This window comes from Oculina patagonica, chromosome 13, assembly GCF_052425735.1.
Source record: "Oculina patagonica isolate OP01 chromosome 13, crgOcupat, whole genome shotgun sequence".
In the NCBI taxonomy this organism is placed as follows: domain Eukaryota; kingdom Metazoa; phylum Cnidaria; class Anthozoa; order Scleractinia; family Oculinidae; genus Oculina; species Oculina patagonica.
This window is the reverse complement of record NC_135770.1, coordinates 14,759,172-14,785,498: the sequence shown is the minus strand read 5'-3', so window position 1 is coordinate 14,785,498 and position 26,327 is coordinate 14,759,172. Positions and strand designations below refer to the sequence as shown.

Sequence of the window (26,327 nt, the reverse complement as noted above, 5' to 3'; positions counted from 1 at the left end):
CGTAATAGCATTTACTGTTTAGCCCAAAGAAGCAGCTCTATGGTCAAATTACTCGTCAAAACTGCAGATACGGCCATTAATGGGCACAAAAACATGTTTGCGCGAAACGTGCGCCATCTTGTTTTGATCTCGCGCGAAACATGCGCCACCTTGTTTTGATCTCGCGCGGAAATCGTGCACGTGAAAATGCCTTTGGTTGAACCGGTCGACTCTGGTCGACTCTTCATTCGGGGGGGGTTGTTTTCCCCTTTTTCACAAAAAATTTAAAAAAAAATACACCATATAAAAAAAAAAAAAAAAACCCCTATTTTTTTTTCTAATTTTTCCCCCTCACGGTAAAATTTTTTCCCTATTTTTACCCGCCACGGAAAAAATTTTTCCCTTTTCACGTTTCACGTATAAACCCTTTGCTACCCTCTTCATTCCGGAACGAGTTTCGTTCCGGAATGAAAGTCATTCCGGAATCATGTAAACAGGCCCTTAGTTTATTAGAATAAATGTTCGGTTGAGTGAATTTACAAAAACGTGAAAAGATAAGAATACTGGACTCTAATTACATTGTTTTCTTTTTGTTTTTACTCTAGACAATAGATTTCTTCTAAATAGCTTCCGACATTAAACAGTTTTTCGCTTGACGATAAAGCAAAGACTATTAAGCCGTAAAATAAGAATACAACGGAATTCGCGTTTTTCTAAGAATTGGGTTACCGTTAGTTGCAACTGTTTTTGTTCATATTAAGGCATAGTTAAAAGTAAGAATTTAGAATTTGTTTCATATCGACGTTGATTAAGACAGAGAGTAATTTTTGAAAAAAATCATTTTAGAGCGATTTTTAAAGCCGCAACTCAAACAAGCTAGATTAACGTTTTTGATTCACTGCTAACAGGAACCGTAGTTAGACGCTGTCTTTAGTCAGGTCTTTTGTTTACAACAAGCTTTGCAATGAATTATAGTAAATTTCTGAAATAACTTAGAGACCAGCATAGAACGCAAAATTGCATCGCTATTATAAGAAGTTACTTTATTTACTATAATAAATATGGCAGAATTATAACTAGTTTTGTGTTGTCATTCGAGGGAACGTTTAAAAAAAGTTTGCAAATGGAAATTTTACTGAGTAAGAGGGAAACAAAGCTTAAATAACAATTGTTGAGGGGGGGGGACAAATTCGTCGAAGGGGGTCAATATCGGCTAGCGGATATTGTCCGGGGGGGACAACATCCGCTAGCGGATTTGTTCCAGGGGACAAAATCCGCTGTGACACCGGTTCTTTTTGTCTATTTCGGAAAAACGAACAAAAATCCCGTGGGGTACACCCAAAAATTTTGTACGGGGGTGTGCCGCTAAGTCTCTGAGATGCTGGACCTGTTCCAGAGAAATATAGGTGAATTTGCGACCCTGTCCCAGACGAATATTGGAAGAATAGGTACCCTGTTCCAGACAATATGCACGATGGAAAAAATATATACATATGGAGAATATCACAAAGTGTTCACTTGACTTTGTCTGTGGCATGAAGATAAAGCGCCGAGGGGAGCAGAGTTTCGTAGCTATGCTTGATCATGCTTAATCAGGATTCTGGGGGAAAAATCGACCCTGTTCCAGAGAGAAAGGCTGAATTCTATACCCTGTTTCAGAATCAGGGAGGCAAAAAAGCATACACTGTTGAGCGGCACATACCTGTATAGCCCATAGATGGGAGTTTCCCCCCCCCCCCCAGACAGAAATCAAGTTAACTTAAACAAGAAATCGCCGCGTAGAACACAAAAGAAAAATATTCCCGTGCAGTTAGAAACGAAGACTACAGTGTATAACCGAAAGAGACTAATTATATTTGATTAGTTCAAGTAGATTTAGAAGACAGAAATTTCAAAATTCTTTTGATAAATAGGACCACAAAGGACCGCTGAGAGCGAGATACCGTTTGACCTGAAGCTTGCTCACGTGTATCGTATGTTGTTTATCGGATGTATCCACAGGCTTCCCAAGCTCAAAAGTTGTCTTTTTGATGTCTTTTAAGAGCCCTTCGGGCGGCCGACTCTACATACCTGGTGTATGCGACAGCTTGTGTATATAGAGAAATGTATGGGAAAATCACGGATTCTCTCAAATCGGGTAAACTATCTATTTTGAAATAAAGTTTATTTACCTCAAATGTGTCGCTTACTTGTGTCTTGTGCCACATTCGAAGCCATTCCGACTCTATTTAGCGAAGTTATACGAAGTCGTTGTCTCGAGAAGGGGACTGTATGTCGTTTATCAGAAGTCACACACTACAATATAACGCAATCTACTGTTGTTCAATTAAACAAATCTACGAATAAAATGATTATTAACTTTGCATCCTTGGCCTGTGAATTTACAACTACTGTTAATTCTGTGTTTATTTGAATTTTATCATATCCTAACTATGCTATTTAGACAATCACCAACATTGCTTCTTAGGTTTAAAAAATGTACACTGCAAGTGCATAACAATCATAATCACGCCCTCAATTATGTTAGACCCTTTGTGAAACGTCATCGCTTCTGCATGCCGTTAGAGCAGAACCTCTGCGATTTATTTGAGCTGTAAAACTGTTTTACTCAATTCCTACCTGTTTCATGTGACTAGCACACATTTTTTAGGTAGTTTAATTTCCTAATACCACCAATTAAATGCAACTAAGTATGCCTGTAAATATACCTAAAAACAAACTTAACATTTCGTAAAAACACACAGGACTACGGATCTGCATGTACACTTATGCCTCTTGGAAACAGGCGGGAAAATTTGATAGGTGTGATGCATTTTTAAAAGCGTCACCGCGTGGTGTAACTATTTGAGGCTCCCAGTTTTGGCTTAAACTCTGGTGTTTAAAAAAAAAGAATCTTAAAAAAAAATCAATTTGATAAAGACGATTTAGAAAATCACCCTTTACCATATCAAACCACAGGCGGCCCAGACGTGGTATTCGATTTAGGTGATTATAAGACAATGTATGAGAATACTTTGAAAATTGCTCTAAATAGTACTTGTATGAAAGATTTGAATAAAAATGTCTTACCTTATGTTTATCTTGCGTTATTTTGACATTTTTGTGCTTCTGGAGTGGGTTTAAAGCCGTTTAGACGAGTTTTTCTTTCTGACGTAGTGCTTCCTAAGGCAGCAGATGAAAAAGCGCACACTAAAAAATAGGTGTACAGTTTCAATCAAAGGCGCTTTGTTAGCCCACTCGTGAATGAGAATACTAAATGTATTGGTGTAGAGCTATAAAATGATTTTGTCTTTTTGTGAGCGTCATGTTAGTATAGAAGTTGTTTGAAGGGAGATATGATCACGTTGGTTCCTTGTGTTTACAGCGGACGCGGGTAACCCATTCAAAACCCTTCGTTATATTACACTTATTTCTACCATAAAATGCAAGCTTGCTAACGCGTTGTGTAGTGGCAATGCGTTGGCCCTCCAGTCCAGCGGCCGGGGTTCGATTCTCAGCAGGGACGATTAGTTTTTTTTTTACGACAACCTATTTTACAATTTTATACGACGTCTTTTTTTTCTTTCTCCTTTTTTTATGAATCTATTAGAGATGCAATCAAGTACTATACAGTATACTATTAAAAGGCAACAAAATTCGTCAGTTTGGCGAGCTTTTTTACGATAAATTATTTACGTATCACGACTATCGATATCATACAATATGCTTGGAACTATAAAACATTCAGAGACTGCTAAAATTAGACTTTATTCATACAATTGTCCTGAAATCAACCTTTTAATACCCAACACAGTCGCAGTCCACAGTTCATGCCTGGAAAATCTAACAATTCGATCAAAACACTTAATGTCAGTTCAGTGTTTCGAAGATTTTCATATTTTCTCTAAGATTATTTCTTCTATTTGTCATGTGAAATTCTTAAGAGCTATAAATCGAGCCATTCGAAGAAGCTTTACATACAAGCCATTTAACTTTGAACCTACGGTATCGGTCATCGTACTAACAACAACACAAAGAAATCTATATGCTAATTTTCAGCCCAAATGATCAGTACGCCGAAGTGTCAAGCGGTTAGGGGTTTGGTCTTCAAAAACATAGTTGATGTTAGGAGTCGCCGGTTCAAACCTCAGAAGATTGAAACAAAAAGTTTCAAATAAAATCAAGGAAAATTAATTTATAATTTAATGCATAAATTATTATTCATAAATTAAAGTTAACAGCCCATCGACCGACTGACCGAGTGAAAATTTGCATATCACTTTCCATAACAATACTCGTTTCATTACATTCACGAGTAAAAAGGACATGGTGAGAGCCTCATGCCAAGGCCACAGACCTCTCAAAAACGTTCCATATAAAAATTTGTTTTATTTGTGTTTCAGTTATCGCATGAACCCTTCCACCAAGTTACCAGACTGGTATACTCCTGTGGACTTGGAAGAAGACAAGCGTCGCTGGAATGCAGATTAACCAAGCCTTCAGAATTCTTTTATGCATGTACATTTTCAAGAGCAATGTCATTATGTTAAATAACAAGACTGTCACATTACAGTATAACAACTTCAATTTAATAAACTTCATTGAAGTCCATACATAAATGACAAACATAAGGTTTCATCTTCAAAATGTTACATAATTCTGAGGAGACTGGCTGTTTATAAACTGACTTGTTTTTCTTGGAACTTGAAAAACATTTGACAATTTTTTCTTGAATGCCTAAGAATACGCCAAAACGTATTTCAATCTCCAATGAAAACAAGACAACAAAAATAACAAATTTACGCATTTTGACAAATGTTTAGATACTGGGATATTTAAAACATGGAATAATATTATTTGTAAATTGCAGATTGAAGGGAATAAATCTAGTCTTTCATTCCATAATGGGTTCTTTTATTTTATATCAGCTAGACTCAAAAACATTTACTGCTATTCGTTTCACATAATTATTCCAGTTACATGCATAACATTCATTTTTATGCAAATTTTGATATCAATTCAGCACCCCTTTTGGAACTGAATCACTTAAAAATAAACACTTGCATGTAAAAAAATTAATTTCATTCTGTTTTACTTGGTGTTTAAGTCAGCAAAAGAGGATTTTATTTATAGCAATTATTTACATCCAATTTTTTGTCACTTGAAATGGCTAAGGCATTGCCTCAAGCTCAGCAATCTTCTGTGCAAACATTTTGATCTCCTTTTCCACTTCAGTTTTTAACTGTGCTTCACTCGCTCGCGGGTGACTTTTGACATAATCACTAATGCGCATTATGGTCTCAGCCTGCAAAAAACAAAAACAAAAGTGAATTAGATGTGAAGTTTTAATGCAATTTTCCCACAGGTTACTGAATACTGTAGCAAATTTTTCTCCTTTGTATTTAACTCCTTGAGAGTGCATAAAAGCAGGTAAATATGTTTATGTTAATTAAATTCATGACCCATTGTTTGAACTAGGCTCTAGCTGCAAAGCAATTATTATTCAATCAAGAAACTGCTAAAATTTAAAAAAAATATTCAACATGCACCCTATAAAAAAAGACAATAAATTAATGTCTTTCTTTTTCTATACATTTATATGTATCTTGGTGATACAACAGATCAAATACAACAACAAAAAATGCAAGCTTTTTTCACGAACCGTATTTACTCGAATAAGCGCCGCCCCCTAATAACCGCCGCCCTCGAATAAGTGCTGCATTTGGGACAAAAAAGTTAATGAGCGCTGCAGTCCCAATGCGTTGCTTATTTGAAGAATTTCATTTAACTTAAAACGGGATGCATGTACAAAGCAACTCTAAAACAAGCTTGAACATTTCTTTGCATCAAAAGCGACGTTTTGCAGTTATGAGTGATTATTTTAACACTCTCCCATTAGTTTTTCTCTTCAACACTTTTACAATACTGTCGATTGCATCTACCTGTGGAGTTATTCGAAAGGTTTCAAATTACTTTTGACATATGCAAATATCTGTGTTATTAATAAAGACAAGTTTCATTCAAGAAGAATTTAGGTTTTAAGAACTTTATGGCAAATTCACAAGAAATACAACACGTTTACTTCCAATGCAACCTTGTGTCGCGCCATCGCGTCTAGTTGCCATTTTTACAACACAAATTTAAGAACCGGTTTTAATACGGAAACTCTTGCCTGAATTTCAGTCGCGACCAGAAAGAGACGTCTGAAATTCAGGCTCGTGAAACTCAAGATTTATTTAATACTTGCGTCTGAAATAATCATTGACAACATTCACTTGCAATAGGATCACACTTTGATTAGGTGGAGCAGAAGTTTTTAGTATGGTTTCTACCAATTTTATTCTTAAAACTCGTAGTTCGCCGTCTTTCTCGAACGGTTTAGAGTTTGGAGTTGGCGCCGGCGGAGTCAACAATCTGCTGTGTGCAAATGCTTTATGTAATTTTTACCACGGTCAGGAAAGCTAGCCTCTTCAAAACGAACGCTCGAATAAGACGAATAACAATTTTGTGTTGGGCCTTTGGCGACGAAAAACGCGTTTTTAATCTTGGTTTAATTCACAACTCACCAATTCCGTCTCCTACAAATCTAAAATCTTCAAACGAAATCGCTCACTACAACTGTGTCAGATTGCTTCCCCTTTATAAACTTCAATTTGATTGGTTCTGATAGTACCTGAAATCTGATTGGTGTGACAAACAAACATACTTCGCTGACTGAGCCACCCACTGACTACACGGCCCATCATGACGACTAAGAGCTATTTTTTAAAAAAAAAACTCAAAAATCGCTGATGCCCTTTTTCCTTCAAGTCCTTTGTTTTTAAGTTCATTTTGTGAAAGTGTAGAATTTAACAGCTTGACAGCAAATCTAGTGTATCTTTCCATAGCTAAATAAAGAAGTCTGTTTTTGACAAGAGCCGATAGTAAGACCACTTTTGACATTTTTTTCAAGGCGAAAGTTGTATCAGGGAATGAGTGTCCTCAACAGCAGGTCCCCAGTAAGCGAGAAGTTCCTATTAGAGTCGTTTGGCTGTACAAGGACCAGAAATCAGAGAACTCAGTACGCAGACAACTTAGTAATCTCAGCCAAAAGGTTCCAAGATCCATCCTGTTAACACCAGCAGTGCAAGGAAAGTGGAAAGTGCTAGTGGAAAGAAAGGATTTAGCTCACTGACGAGAGGATGTCAAAACTGTCCAAAAAATAATACTTTTTTCCAAAAATCTTTGGTAGCCAATGGGTTAAAGTTTGTAATAAATTGGAGTGGATGTGGCATAATTTTATTTTATGAGCTACAGCTGATTTGAACATTGAGGCCTGTCAGTGAAACAAGCAAATGTGTCCCAAAATTGGATACGATATTTTGGTGGAGTTTTTTCTGCCTCGACTAACTCGACCGGCCAATCAAAGCCTATATAAAAGGGATATAGGAATACTAGTCTACAGAGAGAATTATAAGAATCTATTACCACCACTCATCTCCGCTACAATCTTCTTCGCTACATTCTTTACTTCACTACTCTACTCTATTCTACTCTTCTCTACTTTATACTGCTGTAGTCTACACCACTCTACTCTACTTCACCTCTACTCTACTCGACTCGATTCGACTCTACTCGACTCGACTCTACTCTATACAACTGTACACTACACCACTCTACTCCACCTCGACTCGACTCGACTCGACTCCAACTACTACTATACTCCACCTCGACTCGACTCGACTCGACACAACTCGACTCCTCCTCCACTGGACTGGGCTGGACTCGACTCTACTCTACTCCACTCTACGTTACACTACTGTACTCTACACCACTCTACTCTACTTCACCTCTACTCTACTCGACTCGATTCGACTCTACTCGACTCTACTCTACTCTATACAACTGTACACTACACCACTCTACTCCACCTCGACTCGACTCGACTCAACTGCTACTCTACTCCACCTCGACTCGACTCGACTCGACTCTACTCGACCCTACTATACGCTACTCTTCTCGACTCTACTCTACTCGACACTACTCTATACTTCTGTACTCTACACCACTCTACTCTACTCCATCTCGACTCGACTCGACACGACTCGTAGGGCCGTAAAAGCGTAAAGTTTAGCAGGAAAACCGGCGTAGGGCCGTAGAAGTGTAAAGTGTAAAGTTAAGACTTAAAACGTAGGGCCATAGAAGTGTAGAGTTAAGAATGAAATGCACTAAAGTTTAGAATGAAAACGTAAAGCCGTAGAAGTGTAAAGTTTAGAATGAAAACGTAGAGCCGTAGAAGTGTAAAGTTTAGAATGAAAACGTAGGGCCGTAAAAGTGTAAAGTTTAGAACGAAAACGTAGAGCCGTAAAAAGTGTAAAGTTTAGAATGAAAACGTAGGGCCGCGGAAGTGTAAAGTTTAGAATGAAAACGTAGAGCCGTAGAAGTGTTAAGTCTAGAATAAAAACGTAGAGCCGTAAATGCGTATAGTTTAGAATGAAAACTTAGGGCTTTAAAAGTGTCAAGTCTAGAATGAAGACGTAGGGCCGTAGAAGTGTTAAGTTTAGAATGAAAACTTAGGGCCGTAGAAGTATAAAGTTTAGAATGAAAACGTAGAGCCGTAGAAGTGTTAAGTCTAGAATGAAGACGTAGGGCTTTAGAAGTGTCAAGTCTAGAATGAAGACGTAGGGCCGTAGAAGTGTAAAGTTAAGAATGAAAACGTAGGGCCGTAAAAGTGTAAAGTTTAGAATGAAAACGTAGAGCCGTAAAAGTGTAAAGTTTAGAATGAAAAAGTAGAGCCGTAGAAGTGTAAAGTTAAGAATGAAAACGTAGGGCCATAAATGCGTAAAGTTTAGATTGAAAACTTAGGGCTTTAGAAGTGTCAAGTTTAGAATGAAAACGTAGCGCCGTAGAAGTGTAAAGTTTAGAATGAAAACGCGTAGGGCCGTAAATGCGTAAAGTTTAGAATGAAAACTTAGGCCTTTAGAAGTGTCAAGTCTAGAATGAAGACGTAGGGCCGTAGAAGTGTAAAGTTTAGAATGATTGAAAACGTAGAGCCGTAGAAGTGTAAAGTCAAGAATGAAAACGTAGGGCCGTAGAAGTGTAAAGTTAAGAATGAAAAGGTAGAGCCGTAAAAGCGTAAAGTTTGGAATGAAAACGTAGGGCCCTAGAAGTGTACAGTTAAGAATTAAAACGTAGTGCTGTAAATCGTAAAGTTTAGAATGAAAACGTAGGGCCGTAGTTGAGTCGAGTCGAGTAGAGTACAGTCGAGAAGAGTAGAGTTAAGTCAAGTGGAGTAGAGTCGACTGAGTCGAGTCGAGTAGAGTATAGAGTAGAGTATAGAGTAGAGTAGAGTCGAGTAGAGGTGATTCAAGTCAGTCAAGTCCAGTAGAGTCGAGTCGAGTTTAGTTGAGTCGAGTAGCCTACAGTAGAGTAAACTCGAATCAAATATAGCAGAGTGGAGTTGAGTCGAGTAGAGCAGCGTCCAGAAGAGTAGACTCGAATAAAGTATATTATACTAGAGTAGATTAGAGTGGAGTAGAGTAGCGTAATAGTATAGTAGACTCGAATCAAGTATAGTAGAGTAGAGCAAAGTAGAGTACAGTACAGTAGAGTACAGTTGAGTCCAGTGGAATAGAGACGAGAACAGTCACATAGGCTTATATAAACGTACAGTAGCGTGGCGGAGACGAATAAAGAAGTGTTGAGAGTAGAGACCAGTCCAATCGACAATCGTAAAGTAGAGACGACTAGATTATTGTTAGTAGAGTAGAGTTGAACAGAGTGTAATCTAGTAGAGATGAGTTCAGTCAAGTAGCGTACATGTACGTAGATGCGGGAGTAGAGTACATAATAGTAAAGTAGATTCAAGTGGTGTCCAGCTGAGTAGGATACAACAGTTGGGTATTCACGTATTGCGTCGAGTTGAAAAAAGTTGTAATGGTGTAGTAGAGTTGAGTCGAGTTGAGAAAAGTTGTTATGTGGTATATTTGACTTGAGAGATAAGAGTAGAAAGTTTACTCGAGATGATAAGAGTAAAGATGTGATGTTAGTAGTTGCGTAGAGTTGAGAAAACCTTTTATCATGTGGTAGGGTTCAATCAAGATAATGAGAAGAGTTTTGATGGTCTAATAGACTTTATTGTGGTTGAGAGTGAATCGAGTATAGTTGAGTACTTACAGATCAACTGGAATGTTACTAAAAGAGGACTAATAACGTACAGAATAACTTAATGTAAAGGAAGTCGAGCTAGTCGAGATACAGAAAAAACTCCACCAAAATTTTCTATCCAATTTCGTGCCAGGTATAGAAACAAATTATTGGACTGAGCAACCTCACTTCGCTTAATATCAGTTGAGGTATGGATAACTTCAACGTTTATAATTTCTCCCTCAGAAGGCATCAAATAAGCCCCCAAACCCATAAAAATAGTCAAACCCCTATTAAAAATTAGCGGCCAGTTTTCAAAGTCAGAATTATTAACTTTACGTATAATACTGTAAATAAAACCCTCATTTAGCAGGCACCTCAAATAAGTGTCCGCAGCCACCTTTTGGAAGTTCCTTTGAGTATCCGACTATTGTTTTTACCTCTATTAAGTGGCCACCAAGAATTTAATACATGTGGTTTAGCCTTTTGTTCAACAACCTGATGACAGATAAGAGGCCGTAATTTGAATTGACGACCGATAAAAAACATTCAAACACATGCTTACTATCTTCTTCAAGTGATTTCATTATCACTAAGCTTAGTGATAACATTTTTTATTTCCTTGCAATGAAGGGATGTTTCTACCATGCCTTATGCTAACTTCTTACAAACCTCTATTACGCAGCCACTAACCATTTCCCCATGGGTGGCCACTTAAAAGGGGGTCGACTGTACAACAGGCAATTTAATAAACTGAATCATTTTTATTGTGAATTATTTGGAGTTTGCAGTAATTCAATGTATTTGTTCCATTCCACACAAACTCGTTTATTTTTCTCAAGACAAGACGCCTAAAGCTTAATGCTTAAAACCGGGCGGTTGATGTTTAACTACTTTATTAGACAAGTACAGCAAAAACTTTTAAAATACCATTTAATTTATATTGAGTAACACGCAAGTCTGTGGATTGCTTGTCCATGCTTGGATAAATTCCTGCTTAGGCTTTCAAATTTTTATTTTTCTTCCGAATACTGAATAACGTAGGTATTGAACTGACTCGTCCCCAGTCGTCTCTTATGCGAAAATTGCAAGACGCGAAGGATGATGGGAAGGAGGACGTCTCCTTCGCTTCTTCTCTTCCTTCCCATGATTCCCTCCGTGTTGAGCAGTCGACTCAAGACGGACTCAAAAGACGACTGGGGACGAGTCAGGGTATTGAAAACGTTTTGTGTGCAATCTTGAATAAATGAACTCAAACCAGTTAAATGGCAGTACAAATGATCTCCGACCGAAACAAACAAACAATTTCGTTAAAAACTAAGACGTGTTTTTACATGTAAACATTTTTAAAAATGTACCACACCAAAAAAATGGGAATAAGAACAAGATAAGAAAGCTTTTCAGCTTTCAAACATGCCAGCTCTTTACGTCAATTTTGGGAAGCAGTCACGCAAACGCAAGTTCTTGATTGCGTGATTCATTGCAGGTCATTTCTCCATCGCCGTTCGGTTCCGACTGAAACTCAAAACCCTTGAATGAAAAACAAAAAATATATATTTTATATTCCTCGCTAAAAAGAGCGGAGTAACCAGAAAATTACAGTATTGGCTCCTGCTCGAATAAAAACGAGTAACATAAATAATAAAAAAACACGAATAAAACGAGTAAAATATCAAGAATAACAGAAAAATTTCTAAACAAAATTACAAAAGAAAATAAAAAGACTAAAAAAGGGCATGCATTAGACCACATGTATTAGATAACAGATGCTGTTAAAAATCTCAACTAAATGTGAAAAAAAGATTCAAGATGAGGCGAAGAAACATTTGAATTGCATTAAAAATTTTGAATCCTTAAAAGCCGTGAAAATACTGATGCCGTGATAAAATTTAATTAATTATACGCGCCGAAGGGCAAGTTTTCATTTTTGCCGTCTATTATTTCACACGATGGCTTTACCGATTTACATTCCATTCTAGTTTGAAGAAATTATTATATTATTACTTTGCATTTCCATTTTGTTTTATGAGTTCTTGAAAAGTGTGCAAGTAAAGTTTTTACATCAAGAACAAAATAAGGTTCTTTTGTTGTGTAAACATTCAATTCGTCTGTGACACACGACTTTGTCGGCCCAACTGTACACGGATGGAAATAGACAAAATGGACACAATTCTTGCTAAATGAAAAGCATCTTCAAAGTAGAGTCTGGATCCGTTTTTAAATGCAGGAGCTTGCTGCAAAAACATTGCGTGACTGATGTAAAAAAAGCTTCGACCTCAGCGACCTGTCGAAACAATCTCCGGTTTCGGACTCCAGAACTCGCTTGAGTCGAACGCTTGAATAAAAACACAAAAATATATCTTTCACGTTTAACAGAAATCGGGGTATTAGATAAAATTTTAATTGCTCCTGCTGAGTAAATATCAAAAGTGCGGGATCTAAATCCTGGCCAAGAAAGCGGCCGAGTGAACTACTACGACAAATAACGCAAATATGTAAACATCAACATGGTGCCTCGATCTATAAATAGATGCCGTGTTCGTTTCAAAAGCCTAAAAAGGCAACTATTAAATACAAACGTGAAAAAATAAAAAAGAAACATGAAAACGTTTTAGATGAATTTTAATTTAAGATGGGGTCAAGAAACATTTTAAAAGGCAAAAAGATTTAGAAAATTTCAAAAACGTGAAATTTTGCATGCCGTGGTAGAATTTAATTACATGTATTAAATTACCCGCGCCAAGATTTCATTTTCATTTTAATTGCAGACCATTTGTTTTACTTGCTGGCTTTGCGGATCCCTTCACAAATACCATCATAGTTCGTAGAAATACTATACATTACCATCAGTTTTGTTGACTGAAGTCTTGGGAAGTGTGTAAGTAAAGCTTTTACATCAAGAACAAAAATAATGATAATAATTGCTTGGACGTGTCAAAAAAATCACCGGTTTCGCAAACCAGTACTCAAACGCTTGAATAACACAAAAATATATATTTCACGCTTAAGAGAATTGAGGGTATTAGATAAAATTTAAAATAGGAGAGTGATTTAATAGCTTCTGCCGAGTAAACATCAAGGGTGCGTGATTTGAATCCTGGCCAAGAAAGTGGCCGAGCGGGTCTGGAACGATTTACCGACAAGACTACTACTACTACTACGACGACGAAAAAATTCCGGGCGATTTATGAACCGGGCCGGCCCAGTCTCCCCGCCCGGTTAATAATAAAATATGCAAAAAAGGAATAGGACGCATACATGCAACAACCTTCACAATACAAGGATGGCAAAGATTGAACTTCATGAAAACAGAAGACTATTCTGCTGATGATAATTGAAATACATGAAGTTTGCCAGACTTTTTAAGCCATCTGGCACCGTCATGCATTAGCCACTGGCAACTTAGTCCCTTTTTTTCGACTTTTTAGCTTGTTTACAAGCGAAAGTAGGAGAATAGCAATTATGTTGGGCAAAATTCACATTCTTGTTAACTCTCAAGGGACTTTTTTAATTTCTCAAGGGATTACTTTCTGCTGTGGGTGATCACTTGCGATCTTGTGGAAAAAACGCGACTTGTCACATTTAGAAACGTTATATAACAATTTTAAAAGTAACATGTCAGCTTTCTTATCTCAACGCACGTGTGTCTGAAAGGCGATCTATAAAAAGCGTCGGACAAACAATGGATTGCGTAACTAACGCTAAAACACGAACAAATAATCACTAGCACTTACATCGTTTAAAAATTACAAACGTCAAAAATAAACCATACCAAAAAACTCGCTCTTTTCAAAGATATTATTGAAGTTAAAACAAATGCAAGAGATGGGGGCTTCTTTCAGCTTAGGAGCGGTTAAAAATTAGGCCAAATTTGGTCGCTACAAGGGCCATTCTATTTCGTCATCAGCCTAGGTCGTTAGGGACGTGACCTCGCGTTGACAGCAATGTTGCATGAATCGGCTTTACAACATGCGATCGTATCTACGCAGTTTGAGTGGAATTTCAGTCAAAGACAGCAAAATTCTTTCATATTTCATCTTCAAATATAATTCGAAATCATTCACTGTATATATGGCTTTTGTTTAATTCTTCTTAAGCCCACGAAGACGCTGTCTTGATATCCGACCCTCGCAGAGCCTAGACAAAACGCAGCTTGAGTGTATCGATTTGTTTATGCCGCAATTACATGTATATGCACAATGTTTTCTCCGACAGTAGTCGGAAATATCCATATTTTTTTTCGTGGAGCAATCGTAATGATACGGCCTTGAACACATTGAACAGCGGTCTACCTATAACAATTCAAATATGGCGCTGCAACACGAACGTCAAACGCATATTTTGCTGTTTCATTTTCTAATTTCGCTGCCGTAATCGACTGCCTCGAAAGGTCCTTGCAATTTTAAAGTATAGAATTGTCAGATCTCGGTGAAATTTGCACTGTTTATTTGTGTAATGTTGAGGAATATGTGTATAAATACCCGGCACGGACGAGCCATTTTTGACAATTAAATTATATGGCTGCATTTCCTCTGTGAAGATAGGAAATTGTTAAACTAAACTACAAAGCAACTGTAATGATAAGTTTAAAGAACAATGCACAGGATAAACCTTCGACTCGTACTTCATGCAAAAAGTCGGTATCTCGAAGAGACTTTGATTAACTACTGTATGCTACTTGTGATGAGTGGTAATTAAAGTGAACACCCATCATTCATAGATGATAGACAAATGATAGATAAGAAAGATAAATGGAGAGGAGAAAAAGACAAGTCTGAAAACTTACCCTCAGGACATCAGCTTGGGAAACCGACAGCCTTTTGTAAACTTCATAGCAAACTCTTCCGGTTACAAATGCATTGTAAAGAGCTTTTCCCTCCTCTCCACCATTAATGAAGGCCAACACTCCAAACTATTAAAATAAATCACAAACAGAAAAAAAATTATTGTAATTTTTAAAAACACAGAGGTGTCACACAACAAGGAAATTCTCCAGCAAACTATGTTGCAATGTACTTTGTTTTATCATGGTATTTACATCAGTATTAAAATCTCATTTATGGTGGCTGAGAACAGTTTTTTTTGGACGCACTTCTGATTCAAACAAATTTACAAGGTTGCACTTTAGCAAGCAAGAAAACTGCTGATTAAGTTTTAACAAAGAAATTTTCAAACATTTTAGGACATTGTGTGAAGACATTGAGGAATGAAAATTAAAATTTTCTTTGTTAAAACTTTATTACTTGAATGTTAAAAAGTCATAATTTTTCAAGTTTGTTGTACACAAACAATGAAAAAAACTTATGATTAAATTTTCTGAAATCAAGCGGGATTCAATTTTTTTGGTTGAATCATTATTAGCTGCGTTGCCAAGGTAATGAAACCATGGTCTTAAGCAACACGCAAACACTACAAAAGCAGTAGCTTATCTTGAAACCTGCCAGTTTTGAACTCGTCTGTTTCAACGGTTTGGATGTGAAAGCTAAATAAAGGATAGGTACTCCAAATATTAGAAAACTGTACTACCCACGTCGGTAGTCCATGGACCTAGGGTCAGTGCTTTGATGACATCCAATAATTGAAGGCATCAAATGGTATGTACTCCACAAATCTTTGATTACGCTAGTAAACTAAATTACACAAATTAAAGTGAGGACAGCTAAAGTTAGAATCCTGTATTACTAGTTTGATTTTAAAAAATTCAATGTTTTGCAGTATGTTTTGACTTGTTAGATTGAAATGGAATTCGAGTTATCAAGGATAATGTACTGATCAAATGAAGACCGACATCCTTCCTCCCTGCATTTGACTCACTGAAGTACCCAGTGGGAATAATCAGGTCACACTCTTAAAACAACTCTATCTTCATGTGGCATTGAATAGGGAGGTTTAAGAGGGAGGGTTTCTGTTCACAAAAGTTTCAATGAAATGTAGGTTGTCGATGCAATTTAGATTTTTGTCAGCAGTTTACTGCTAGGTGTATTCAGTGTGACAGTGCTGCTTGTAGCAGATGATGAAATTTGTAATATGGTCACTGAACAGTTGTAAACGAATGTATTTAACGCAATAAGGCCAGTTGATTCGAAATATTCTAACTATTTGATCGACAGTCACTTTGACCGTCTTTTAGCTTTATGTATTATGTTACTATTTTTTTGTGGAACGACCCCCCGACCGGACATTCGGTGGAACGAAGTCACTATTTTGTGGAACGGTCTGACCGTAAGTTCGAACGATCTAACTTGGAACGAGGTAACCTTTATAAGTTCGGCATTATAAGCTGCATGAAAAAGCGTTTGGAAATGATTTACAAGTAAGAAATTCTTATGCTTGGTAATGATGAATAAGCTTTAAGTAAGAAAGTCGAGGTACGGTAGGATACCCATAATTCGAGGAGACTCTAATAAAAAAGTGACGTATTTTCACATCCTTTGGATTCCTTTAAACATAATTGTTATTCTTTATACAAGAAAATACACTACAATAATGCCATATAAACAAACCTGGTTAAGAAGTTCCACAGAATCCATACGGAAATTTTCAGCCATGTTTGTGTTTGCTCCAAGCCTTCTGACGTTTTCGATCAGGTTTCTGATTGGTGCCTTTGGTGTCTCCATATTTGGGCAACAATTAACCTCGGATTTCAAAAATAAAAATGGCAGAAAGAAAGGAAAGTGAAGGCGGTTGCGAGGTTGGTTTCTTTTACTACGATTGGGCTTTGTCGCGGTACAGATGGATGGATGGTAATTGTTTTAGCAAAGTAAGCGGCGTTGGGTCTGTCAAAAATATGGTTCGTGCTTCGTCAGAAGTCAAGGCACAGGTAGGTGGCAACCGCAATAGACAGCTTGTTACAAAGCTCAACTTAGTCAGATGAAAAAAGGCGGCAAATCAATTATTATCATTATTTTTCTCAGAAATGGTTGACGTTTTGTGAAGAAATTGTCAACAATGCACTAAGTAAGCCTAGTCTGGTGCAAAAGGTAGAAACTTAACCTTAAGTAAGAAGCTTTTAAAAGTTTAAGTTAGGCTTTCTAAAATTCGAGAAGGTGATTCTGCACTCTCAACGTACGTAACACGAGCAAACGCAAGCTTATGGGTGAACCAACTTTTATATAAACAGTTACGCAGTTCCAGGCAATTTGAATTGATTCCTGGTCCACGGTGGCCCATATATACAATTGCAATATAATGCGCATAAATATTTCAGTGATTTACTTCCCAATATATTTCTTTGTGCTGTGAAAAGATGCTAACAATTTCCCAGTGCACAAAATATAATTTCTAAGTGTGCAAAGGTTTTCTCAGTGCACAGATACCTAGGCTATAAAGTTTACACGGGACTGGACCGGATCGGCCTCTGTTTACACAGAATCGTTTGAAAACCAATCCATGTGTTTACACAGGACCACTTTGGAACCAGTCCGGAACGGATCCATAACGGAACCTTCCAAAACGGTCCTGTGTAAACGGAAGGCCTATCTGGTCCGAAAATCGGACCGGATCCGTTCCGGACCGGTCCTCTGTAAACATAGCCCTATTGGACAAATATATCTTGGTGATAATAACTGGAAATAAGGAATACCGAAGACAAATTAGTTCTTCCACAACCTCGAACTGATTATCTCAAGAAAAGTTTTTCGTACAGCGGAGCTCAGCTGTCGAACAACTTACCTATAGACCTAAGACAAGCATCTTCATTGGCCGATTTTAAATCTAAATTAAGTCCGCACAGTTAAAACAGGGATTAGGAAGGACGTGGGCCATGCGCATATGGCGTATAAAGCTATGAAATGGCGCATTAAAAAAGTACTTACCGGGCCTGTGATGCGCCCAAGCTGCAAAACAGCTAGTAAAATATATACTACTGGTACTTTGTGAAAAGGTTTTTCATGTGTAAAATTTTCAGTTTAATGACGAATAAACAAGCGAAAAACCACGGTGCCTAGCGCCTTTGCTCTTTGCTTCGCGGTCGCTTCATTTGACCCCAGATCCTCAACCCGGACTTTGCTTGCAAACGAGGCTCTTGCTCAGAGTTCCATGTGCTTTCAGTGTTTTCGTGTTGTCATCTGTTTCGTCATTCTAATAGGCAGCTTTGAATATATTCACATCTCTTATTAGCCTTATTTGTTTAAAGCCAACGTGCATACCCAAAAAGTGTTAAAATTGGACGGCTCTTAGAAAAAATTGTCTACATTTTTCACCACGAACGACAAGTCCGCCACAACTGAGCAGAATTGTGATCCTGTATAAAACAATGATGAAAACGAAGGTCTGGTAAAACGACTCATGATCAAAGTGTATCTTCCATGCATTCTAGTTCTGAGGAGCGAAAATTTCAGTTCCAGTTCAGAATCTATAGTTTAATCTCAATGAAATTGTTACTTTTGATGGAATAACGATAAGAATGTTATTTTTATTAGCTATATAAGATCTGTGCATTTTCACTTTGCTTGAACCAGTGTGAAATTAGTTAATTAATTAATAATAGTTTATTTAAACTCTTTTGCAGTTAAAAGAAACTGAATTATCGAGTGACACGTACATGAAATGAAAAGTCTACTATTTACAGTTAAAAATCTATCAAAAAAGGACTAATTACAAAAAGTATCGAAATGTGAAAAAGCTTTCAGCTCTCTTTGTCCTACATGTTATGGCATTATTATACAGGTAAAAATAAAGAATAAATACAAGCAATAAAGAATTATGTAACCTTTGTTGAATTTTTTTCTGGCCCATTCATTTACCCTAATGGCCCAAACGTTTTATAAATGGCCCATAACTTTCCAATGACAGGGGCCATGGGCTCATTTGCCTGTTTTCCTTCCTAATCCCTGGTTTAAAGTAATATCTAAATTTTAAGTAAATTTTAGACACGGCCTCCTTGAAAAGCAGACTTTTCTTTTTTTTTTTGTTATTTGAATTTGTTGTTATAAAACTTTTGTAGTTAGTTAGATAGGTACAGTAGATTGTCCAGTAACTTAATTGACTGATGGAAAAACCGTGTATAAATCAGGACAACTCGGAGTAATATTAATCCACAGATTATAATAATAATAGATTATAATAGGATTATTATAATCCAGTAATAGATTATTATAATCCAGTAATATATTATTATAATCCAGTAATAGATTAAGGCATGGCAAAAAATTGGAAGCATTAGATTATTATCAATATTATAATCTGGATTAATATTAATCTCTATTATAATCCCGATAAAATTTCTTGAATGTTCGGATAACAGATACTGTATGTCTATTTGACTATCTGACAGATATGTATATGACAAACACACTGCAGACTTAGGTCCAACACAGGACTCACAGAACATAGGTCACTAATCACATCCGTCAATTGTAAATAAAGGTGACGGTCCTACACGACTCCTACGTTTGTGACATTTGTACCTTTGCCGTTCTGTGTTAACTTGCTTCTGACTTCTTTCTGAGGGTACTGTTTTTATTTGGAGGCATCCGTAAGATTGTGGCCAAGGAAGTGTCTAGAAGTCATTAATCCGCACTGCGTGGCTTCCGTTTGTAGAGTTGAATGACACCTCTAAATCTGTACTATGCCACATGTTGTGCTAGTTCAGTTTGTTTTGGCTCAATTCTATTTGCAAGATATGCTTTAGGCTCTCAAAATGTTCGCCCTGGAAGGAAAAGATATGAATGTTCCGTGAAAATGTACACTACTTGCATTTTTTTGACGCCGGGCCCGGCATTTTAATCAATACTGTTAAAAGATGTATCGTCTTATCACGGATTATCTTGGTCCGGCTTCGCCAAAGACTGTTTCAGCTTTACTATGAAAAAGCTAAAAGTTGGTTTCAGAGAGACACTCTGTGTTGTAAAGGCAATGCTTCTTGCATTATTTTGATCGAGCGCTCTGTCTTTTTAGCTCGATTGTTTAGGATTTGTTACCTCCCTTGTTGTTGTGTTGCGTTGGCACCACATGATTCCAAATATAGAATCTTTCACGCGCAAGTCTGTTGACTATTTTGCGTTTTGTATATGCCAGTATATGGTTCAGTTCGAAAGCTTTGGACTAGGATTGAGTTGTTGAGATTTATTATTAAGATTAATATTAATCCGATTAATATTAATCTTACATAAGATTAATATTAATCCTTTGAAAATAGTGTAATTGTAGTCAGGGGAAGACATAGTTTGTTGAAGGTTTGTCGCTGACTGTGTTTTGATGTTATTTTTTCAAGACGTTTCGGCTATTGCTTAAGGTATCAGCCACCCTTCAGGACCGTCCGCGCCCGGATCGCTCCAGCGCTTTTGTTTTTAATACAAACCCCTACAAACCACACATTTTCTGAAAGCTTAATAGTTCCAGATTATGAATTATTCCTTTAAAAATGACGAAAACTTCAAATAAACACAAAATTGAGACGTTTTTGCGAAAGTATATGTCTGTGTAAATCAAGCTCCAGGCCCGCCGAAAATAAGCGGAAGAAAACGATAAACATCGCGTTTGCCTCTTAACACCTTTCTCTAAAAAACCGTGTCTCAGATTTTTGACAAGTGCGTTTGTTCTTTTGTAATGCGCAGATGAAGTTAGGGGAGACGAATCATCGCCACTTCCTGTGGAAAAATATAAATTATTCGAAAACGAGAAAAGAAAACAAAAATCGCAGACACGGTTTTGGAGAAAAACTATCTGGCAATAAGCTGGCCAAATTTCAGCCAAATCGGTTCAGGGGCTGCCGACTTGGAGTTAAAAACGTACGTTCAACTTGTCGAAATTTTCTTTCCGAGAAAAAAGCGAAATATATTTTTTGCGGAGTCTTACCCATAATGGGATTATAACGCCTGGAACGTCAAGGTTGATGCTTACCAGGAAGGGTCATCCTTCTCTAACAATAGATGCTTGACAGGTTACATTTAACAGGCAAAACATTTACGCGGAACGTGGCGATATATTTTTATCTTCTGACCGGATACAAATCGAGGTTTATACAGTTTATAGAAAATTCAAAATTTTCGCTCCACATACGGAGCCGCATTTATGTTATATAATTTGACATGCTTCGAGTTTGGTTGTGTGCTGATTCATCGAAAGCGCGACAAAGCCGCTAACAAACGGCGATTGCTGCTGAAAGTGAAGGTGAAGCCTCGAAATAACGTTCGGTCAACACAAAAGAAAACAGGCTTGCCGAAATGAGACTAGTAGTTCTAGCTGGGTAAGAATAAATTTGATTTAAGGCTTACATATTTTCAGACAACAAATATCGTCGATTGTAAACCCTAAATGTTTCACAAGGCAGGCCGTATCCACCGTCACTGTCGTTTTATTTCAATATTTACCGGTATGCGTGTCTGTTTCCATTGAACAGTAGCGCGTCTTCTATTCAGTGTGACCACTTTCTTGATCTTCAACCGGTTCTTCAACATGAATTTACAATCGGCTTTCATTTGTTGGCGCGGAAACCGACTGCCCGCATTCGGCGCTTTACCGCTTGTTCTTGCAAATATGTTCTTGCGTGAACAATGGATCTGGGATTTCGTGACGCGTTGACAGGACATCTCAACGGGCAATTAACATAATTAACCTTGCAAAAACTTTATCGCGCAATAACTTCGCGCAGAAATAAGATTTTTTTGTGAACTTTTTTGTAAAAGAACGCCCTTGAAGAGCTTTATCTGAACATCACAAAATCTCAAATTTAGAAAAACTGCACCTTTTAACGGTGGCCGATACCTTAAGCCTTCATCAGTTAAAAAATCAAAGCTTTCACACGCGATTTAAAAAATAGCAGCACGTTAGCGCGCGCTTTAAAAATAACGTGTAAAAGTTTGAAACAAAAGAAAACGTGGCACGAAACTCATGCGCGTGACAAGGACTTGTAAACCTCTGGGATGACAGCATGGTCGTTCCCAGAGTGCGTATCCTTTATGGACAACCAGGCTTCCAAAAAGAGTCGCTTGTGGTAATTTCGCTCATGTCCAACTACATTGACGGCATTGAAATCCATGTGGTGATTATTTTCATGTACATGACAGGAGATCTTTGAGTCATGGTCGAACATGGCCACTGCTCGTTTGTGTTCCGCAATCCGGGTCTTTAATGGTCGCTCTGTTTGACCGTAGTATACAAAGTTACAGTTGGTGCAATTGATTTTGTAAACTACGCCAGATCTTGGGCGGTCAACATCATTTTGAGCCTTTGGGCGCGGAAACAAACTGTTTACAGTTTTTTAGCGGTTTGTAGGCGACTTTGATCTCTTGTTGTCTCAAAATGCGGCCAATCTTTTCGGAAATGCCTTGAACATAGGGGAGTACCACGAAGCCATTAGTTGGTAAATCTGCTGGTGGTTTTGACAGTGATCTCTCACACTTGTTAATAAAAGATGGTGGATAGTTGTTCTCGCGCAACACCGACTTCACTCGTTTTGTTTCTTTTCGTTTCCCTTCTTGTGTTGAAGGAATGTTCTTTGCCCTTCGTAGCAGTGTGCAAACTACAGATCTCTTATGACACACAGGGTGATGAGAATTGAAGTCAAGGTATCGGTCTGTATGTGTTGACTTCCTGTAGACATTCACCTCAATTAATATTAATCCTAATGGATTAAGACACGGCTCAAACCTCAGTAATAGATTATAATAATCTATTACTGAATTATAATAATCTATTACTGGATTATAATAATCATTATGATTAATATTAATCCGAGTTGTCCTGATTAATAAACTTATCTTATAAACTGGGTGGTGGTAAGGGGGGGGGGCATGCCTACCACAGGGCTCAAAATAATTTTTGAATACTGGCCGGTCATGTTGCCCGGCCAAATCAATTTTTGCTCGGTCATGTCTCGTTTTTGACCGGTCAAAATATTGAGTATTTACTTTGAAGAAATAGCCTATTCTGCCAAAAATTTCGTCTCATAAGCTAAAACACTCGTTGTTAAAGAGTATAAGGCTTAAGCTTAAATGTTTTGATCGCTAAAAGTGTCATTTTATTATGTTCGCTTTTTGAATTTCCATTTCTTCTGCGCTGTCCACTCTACATAAAACAAAATGCTCAGTAGCCGTAATGTTATGTTACTCTGCATAGTTTTACATTAAACAAATAAATTTTTTTGTGTGTGAACATTATTTATTTGAATGCTGTGTATGTGACTGGTCAAAATGACCGCCAAACCAAAATTCTGTCCGGACATTTCATCATTTTGGCCGGACATTGTCCGTTGATCTGCCGTTATTTTGAGCCCTGCTACCATAAAACCGCAATTTTCAAAATTTCAGTGTGAAGTCATATGAAAAGGTCCTCAGTTGAATCTGACCGGTGTATTTTGGACTTACATCACTTTTACCACTCAGACTGCAATTAACCATTTTATTTTGTCAAATTGACCTTACTTAAGTTCAGTACATGTAGGTTGAACTAAGAAACCAGTTCATTGTTCTGGTGAAAATCAAATGGAACGCTCCTTTCCACTGGAAAAGTTTTTGGAAAAATGGAATACCTTTGGATGCATTCCTCTTTTCTCATTTTTGCTGGAATTCTTGGAATATCACTGTTAGTAGTAGCATTTTGGCTTTTGACACTATTACCCGCTCCTCAATGAAATATGTGCCTGTTCCTGTAATAAACCAAGGACACAAACAGTAGATCTACATGCTTTAATAATCACAAAGAAGAATGAACTAAAATCATACATTGCACAACAGAGATATCCGATTACTGATAACATGATTCTGCACGTGACTAGATTATAACAGTTCCAGTGGGAAATAGAAGGGACCACTCCTTTTCATCCGAAGGTTTCCAAATGGTACACATTCATCCCATTTACATTGTATTTGTTGAAAAATTAAACTGCAATTCTACTTACTGGGAAATTCTCAACAGTTTTTTCACACAAATGGAAAGCTGTCCATGATTCCACTTGGCAAGCCCAAATAATCAGAAAATGAATGTCATTCTATTCCATTTTACAACATGGAATGACATTAATTTTCTGATTATTTGGGCTTGAGGCGTGGTGGCCTAATGGTTAGAGCGCCGGACTCCGGATCGAGTGGTCCGAGTTTGAGCCCCGGCCGGGGTCACTTGTGTTTTGTTCTTGGGCAAGACACTTTACTCTCATAGTGCCTCTCTCCACCCAGGTGTATAAATGGGTACCGGCGACATAATGCTGGGTGGAACCCTGCAATGACTAGCATCCCATTCAGGGAGGAGTAGAAATATTCCTTGCCGCTTAATGCTACGGAAACCGGGTTAAGCTCCGGCAGTGTGGGCCGCTTGGCTTGTGGCTTCTCCTTTTCCCTTTCATTTTACAACACAGGGCTCAGAATTGCAACCCATACGGCCGCATTTGTGACTAAATTTTTCTTTTGGTGATTAAAACTTTCTTTTCAGTCACAAGCTTGCAACTAGTTTTTCACCTAAAGTAAATTATGAAGAAATAAGAATTTCAATTGCTTTTTGTCCAACTCGTTATGAAAATTGAACATGTTTGGAAAATGTCCTGCCCAATTTATCTTTAACATTATGTAGCGTGTTTTTTTCAAATTTTTTTCATCAATTTCGTTATTTTTGAGATTTCGAAAAAGAAAAGTTAGTGCTATTATTTGAGCTGTTTATAAAGTGAAATGGTTTTAAAGCCGATCCGTGTTTGAAACCTAAATTTTTGGTGACTACTGTTCACCTTCATCAGAGTAAGAAAAAAGTTTGTTGGTGCTCGTTTCAAAAACAGATCGGCTTTAAAACCGTTTTATTTGAGCTCATCTTCATTGGAAAACGGGAAACAGAGCAATCAAATTCACATACATTTAACAAGAATCGTAATTGGTCACAGATCGATCAATCAAATTACACAATACTAAACATGGTAAAAAGTTGGCCCGTTTTTTTAACCAAGAGACATCAGGAACATTTCAAAGACCTTTGGGAGAGTATTTAGATAGTGTTGGTAATGACATTCTTACAATGCAAAGATTTCTAGACCTCTCCAAATTTTTGTATGCTGAGGGTTGGCAGGTATACACCCGCAAACAAACATGTACTACGGTACATATTAATAAATGTAATATATTTTTTTGTGGAAGTTGTTTTCATTGCAGATTTTTAGCATGATTGAAGACTACAGCTAACAGTATGAAATATATGTTCCTTGTTTTAGACCGAGTGATCATCAGAAATCAAATTAACTGTTTAAAATAAAACACTGTGCTTCAATTTTGAGAAGATTTTAATTTTTAGATGGGCAGCTGTTTTTGTTGCAGATCTATTTGGCTGAAATCCGCTAATTTATCATGCTTAAAGTGCCAATTTGTATCGAAAGTCTGGACTCCGATTCTTTGCAGTAACACTTTGCTAGTTTTGTTTCACAAATGCATGTAATAATTTAACCATGGCTACATACTAGGTTCCAGAGCCCCCCGATGCTAAAGGCTTATCTGGCCAATTCTGGCATTCTTTTTTATATTTGCCAATGATGCTTTACTAGTGTGATCTGACAAGCATATGAATGGATTAGGCAGATGACTTGGCCAGGTTTCATTTTTCTAAACTGAAAATTTCTAAAATATTAAAAATAAGAAGCTCTTAGAGCTTAAAACTGCGCTGGTCATGTGACCAACCTAGAGGAACCTTGTGGGGAGATAAAAAAGTTCACCCCCTATCACCATTACTCGTGCCAAAAAATGTTGCAGCTGAAAAAATAAAACGGTAAGATAATGCCTTGTGTGACATTTCATGGTTGACTAGTTCCATCTGCAACTTATTATTTTTCTTATATGCTAATACTGGCCAAATTCCCACGATCCTGATCTGTGAAGCCAGGCAATTTATTAAGGTCATTGCCCTGTATTGCATTGCGCATCCTTACCACGCAGAAGGTTTGCATGTAATTAGCGCATGTACGTAAACAAAATGGCAGCTTTTTCTATGCGGCTTTCTCTATTCGTCACTTTCTTGTAAACGAGTATGGCGAACTATCATTTTTTTCTCATATTTTGGGTGAAGCAATCAAGTTCTTTCTGTAAAATGAAAACAGATTAATTTCTTTGTTTGAAAAATAAATTATCACTGGAAACGTGCACTTCGTCAGTACTCGCAAAGGAATTATCAAGGAAATATGTGGTATATACATGAACAAGTTCCTCCTGTTTCTAAACAAATATAGTGAACCCCCTTTTTTATTTCAAAAAGTCCCCTTAAGATAATCAACCAGTAGGCAAAGTTTTGTTGAAAATCTATATTCAGTTCTATTTCGGGGCATTGACCCTAAATCA

At 37.3% G+C, this 26,327-nt stretch overlaps 3 protein-coding genes across 3 annotated transcripts in view; 2 read left to right on the top strand and 1 right to left on the bottom strand.

The window, feature by feature from the left end:
• The window catches only part of LOC144637251 (uncharacterized), a 67,339-nt gene extending 62,476 nt beyond the window's left edge, over positions 1–4,863 (top strand). Inside the window, exon 9 of the mRNA XM_078496382.1 lies at positions 4,362–4,863. Within this exon, the coding sequence (XP_078352508.1) occupies positions 4,362–4,449 (88 nt within the window). The 3' untranslated portion in view covers positions 4,450–4,863. The remainder of the gene's footprint in view (positions 1–4,361) is intronic.
• Positions 4,851–16,715, bottom strand: LOC144637253 (uncharacterized). The gene is made up of 3 exons (XM_078496383.1): positions 16,587–16,715; positions 14,870–14,995; positions 4,851–5,263 (listed from the first exon to the last, which is right to left on the bottom strand). The coding sequence occupies exons 1-3, from the start codon at positions 16,698–16,700 to the stop codon at positions 5,129–5,131; spliced, it is 375 nt and encodes a 124-aa protein (XP_078352509.1). The 5' UTR covers positions 16,701–16,715; the 3' UTR covers positions 4,851–5,128.
• Positions 16,714–26,327, top strand: part of LOC144637250 (katanin p80 WD40 repeat-containing subunit B1-like) — a 50,311-nt gene continuing 40,697 nt past the window's right edge. The window contains exon 1 of the mRNA XM_078496381.1: positions 16,714–16,903. Within this exon, the coding sequence (XP_078352507.1) occupies positions 16,739–16,903 (165 nt within the window). The 5' untranslated portion in view covers positions 16,714–16,738. The remainder of the gene's footprint in view (positions 16,904–26,327) is intronic.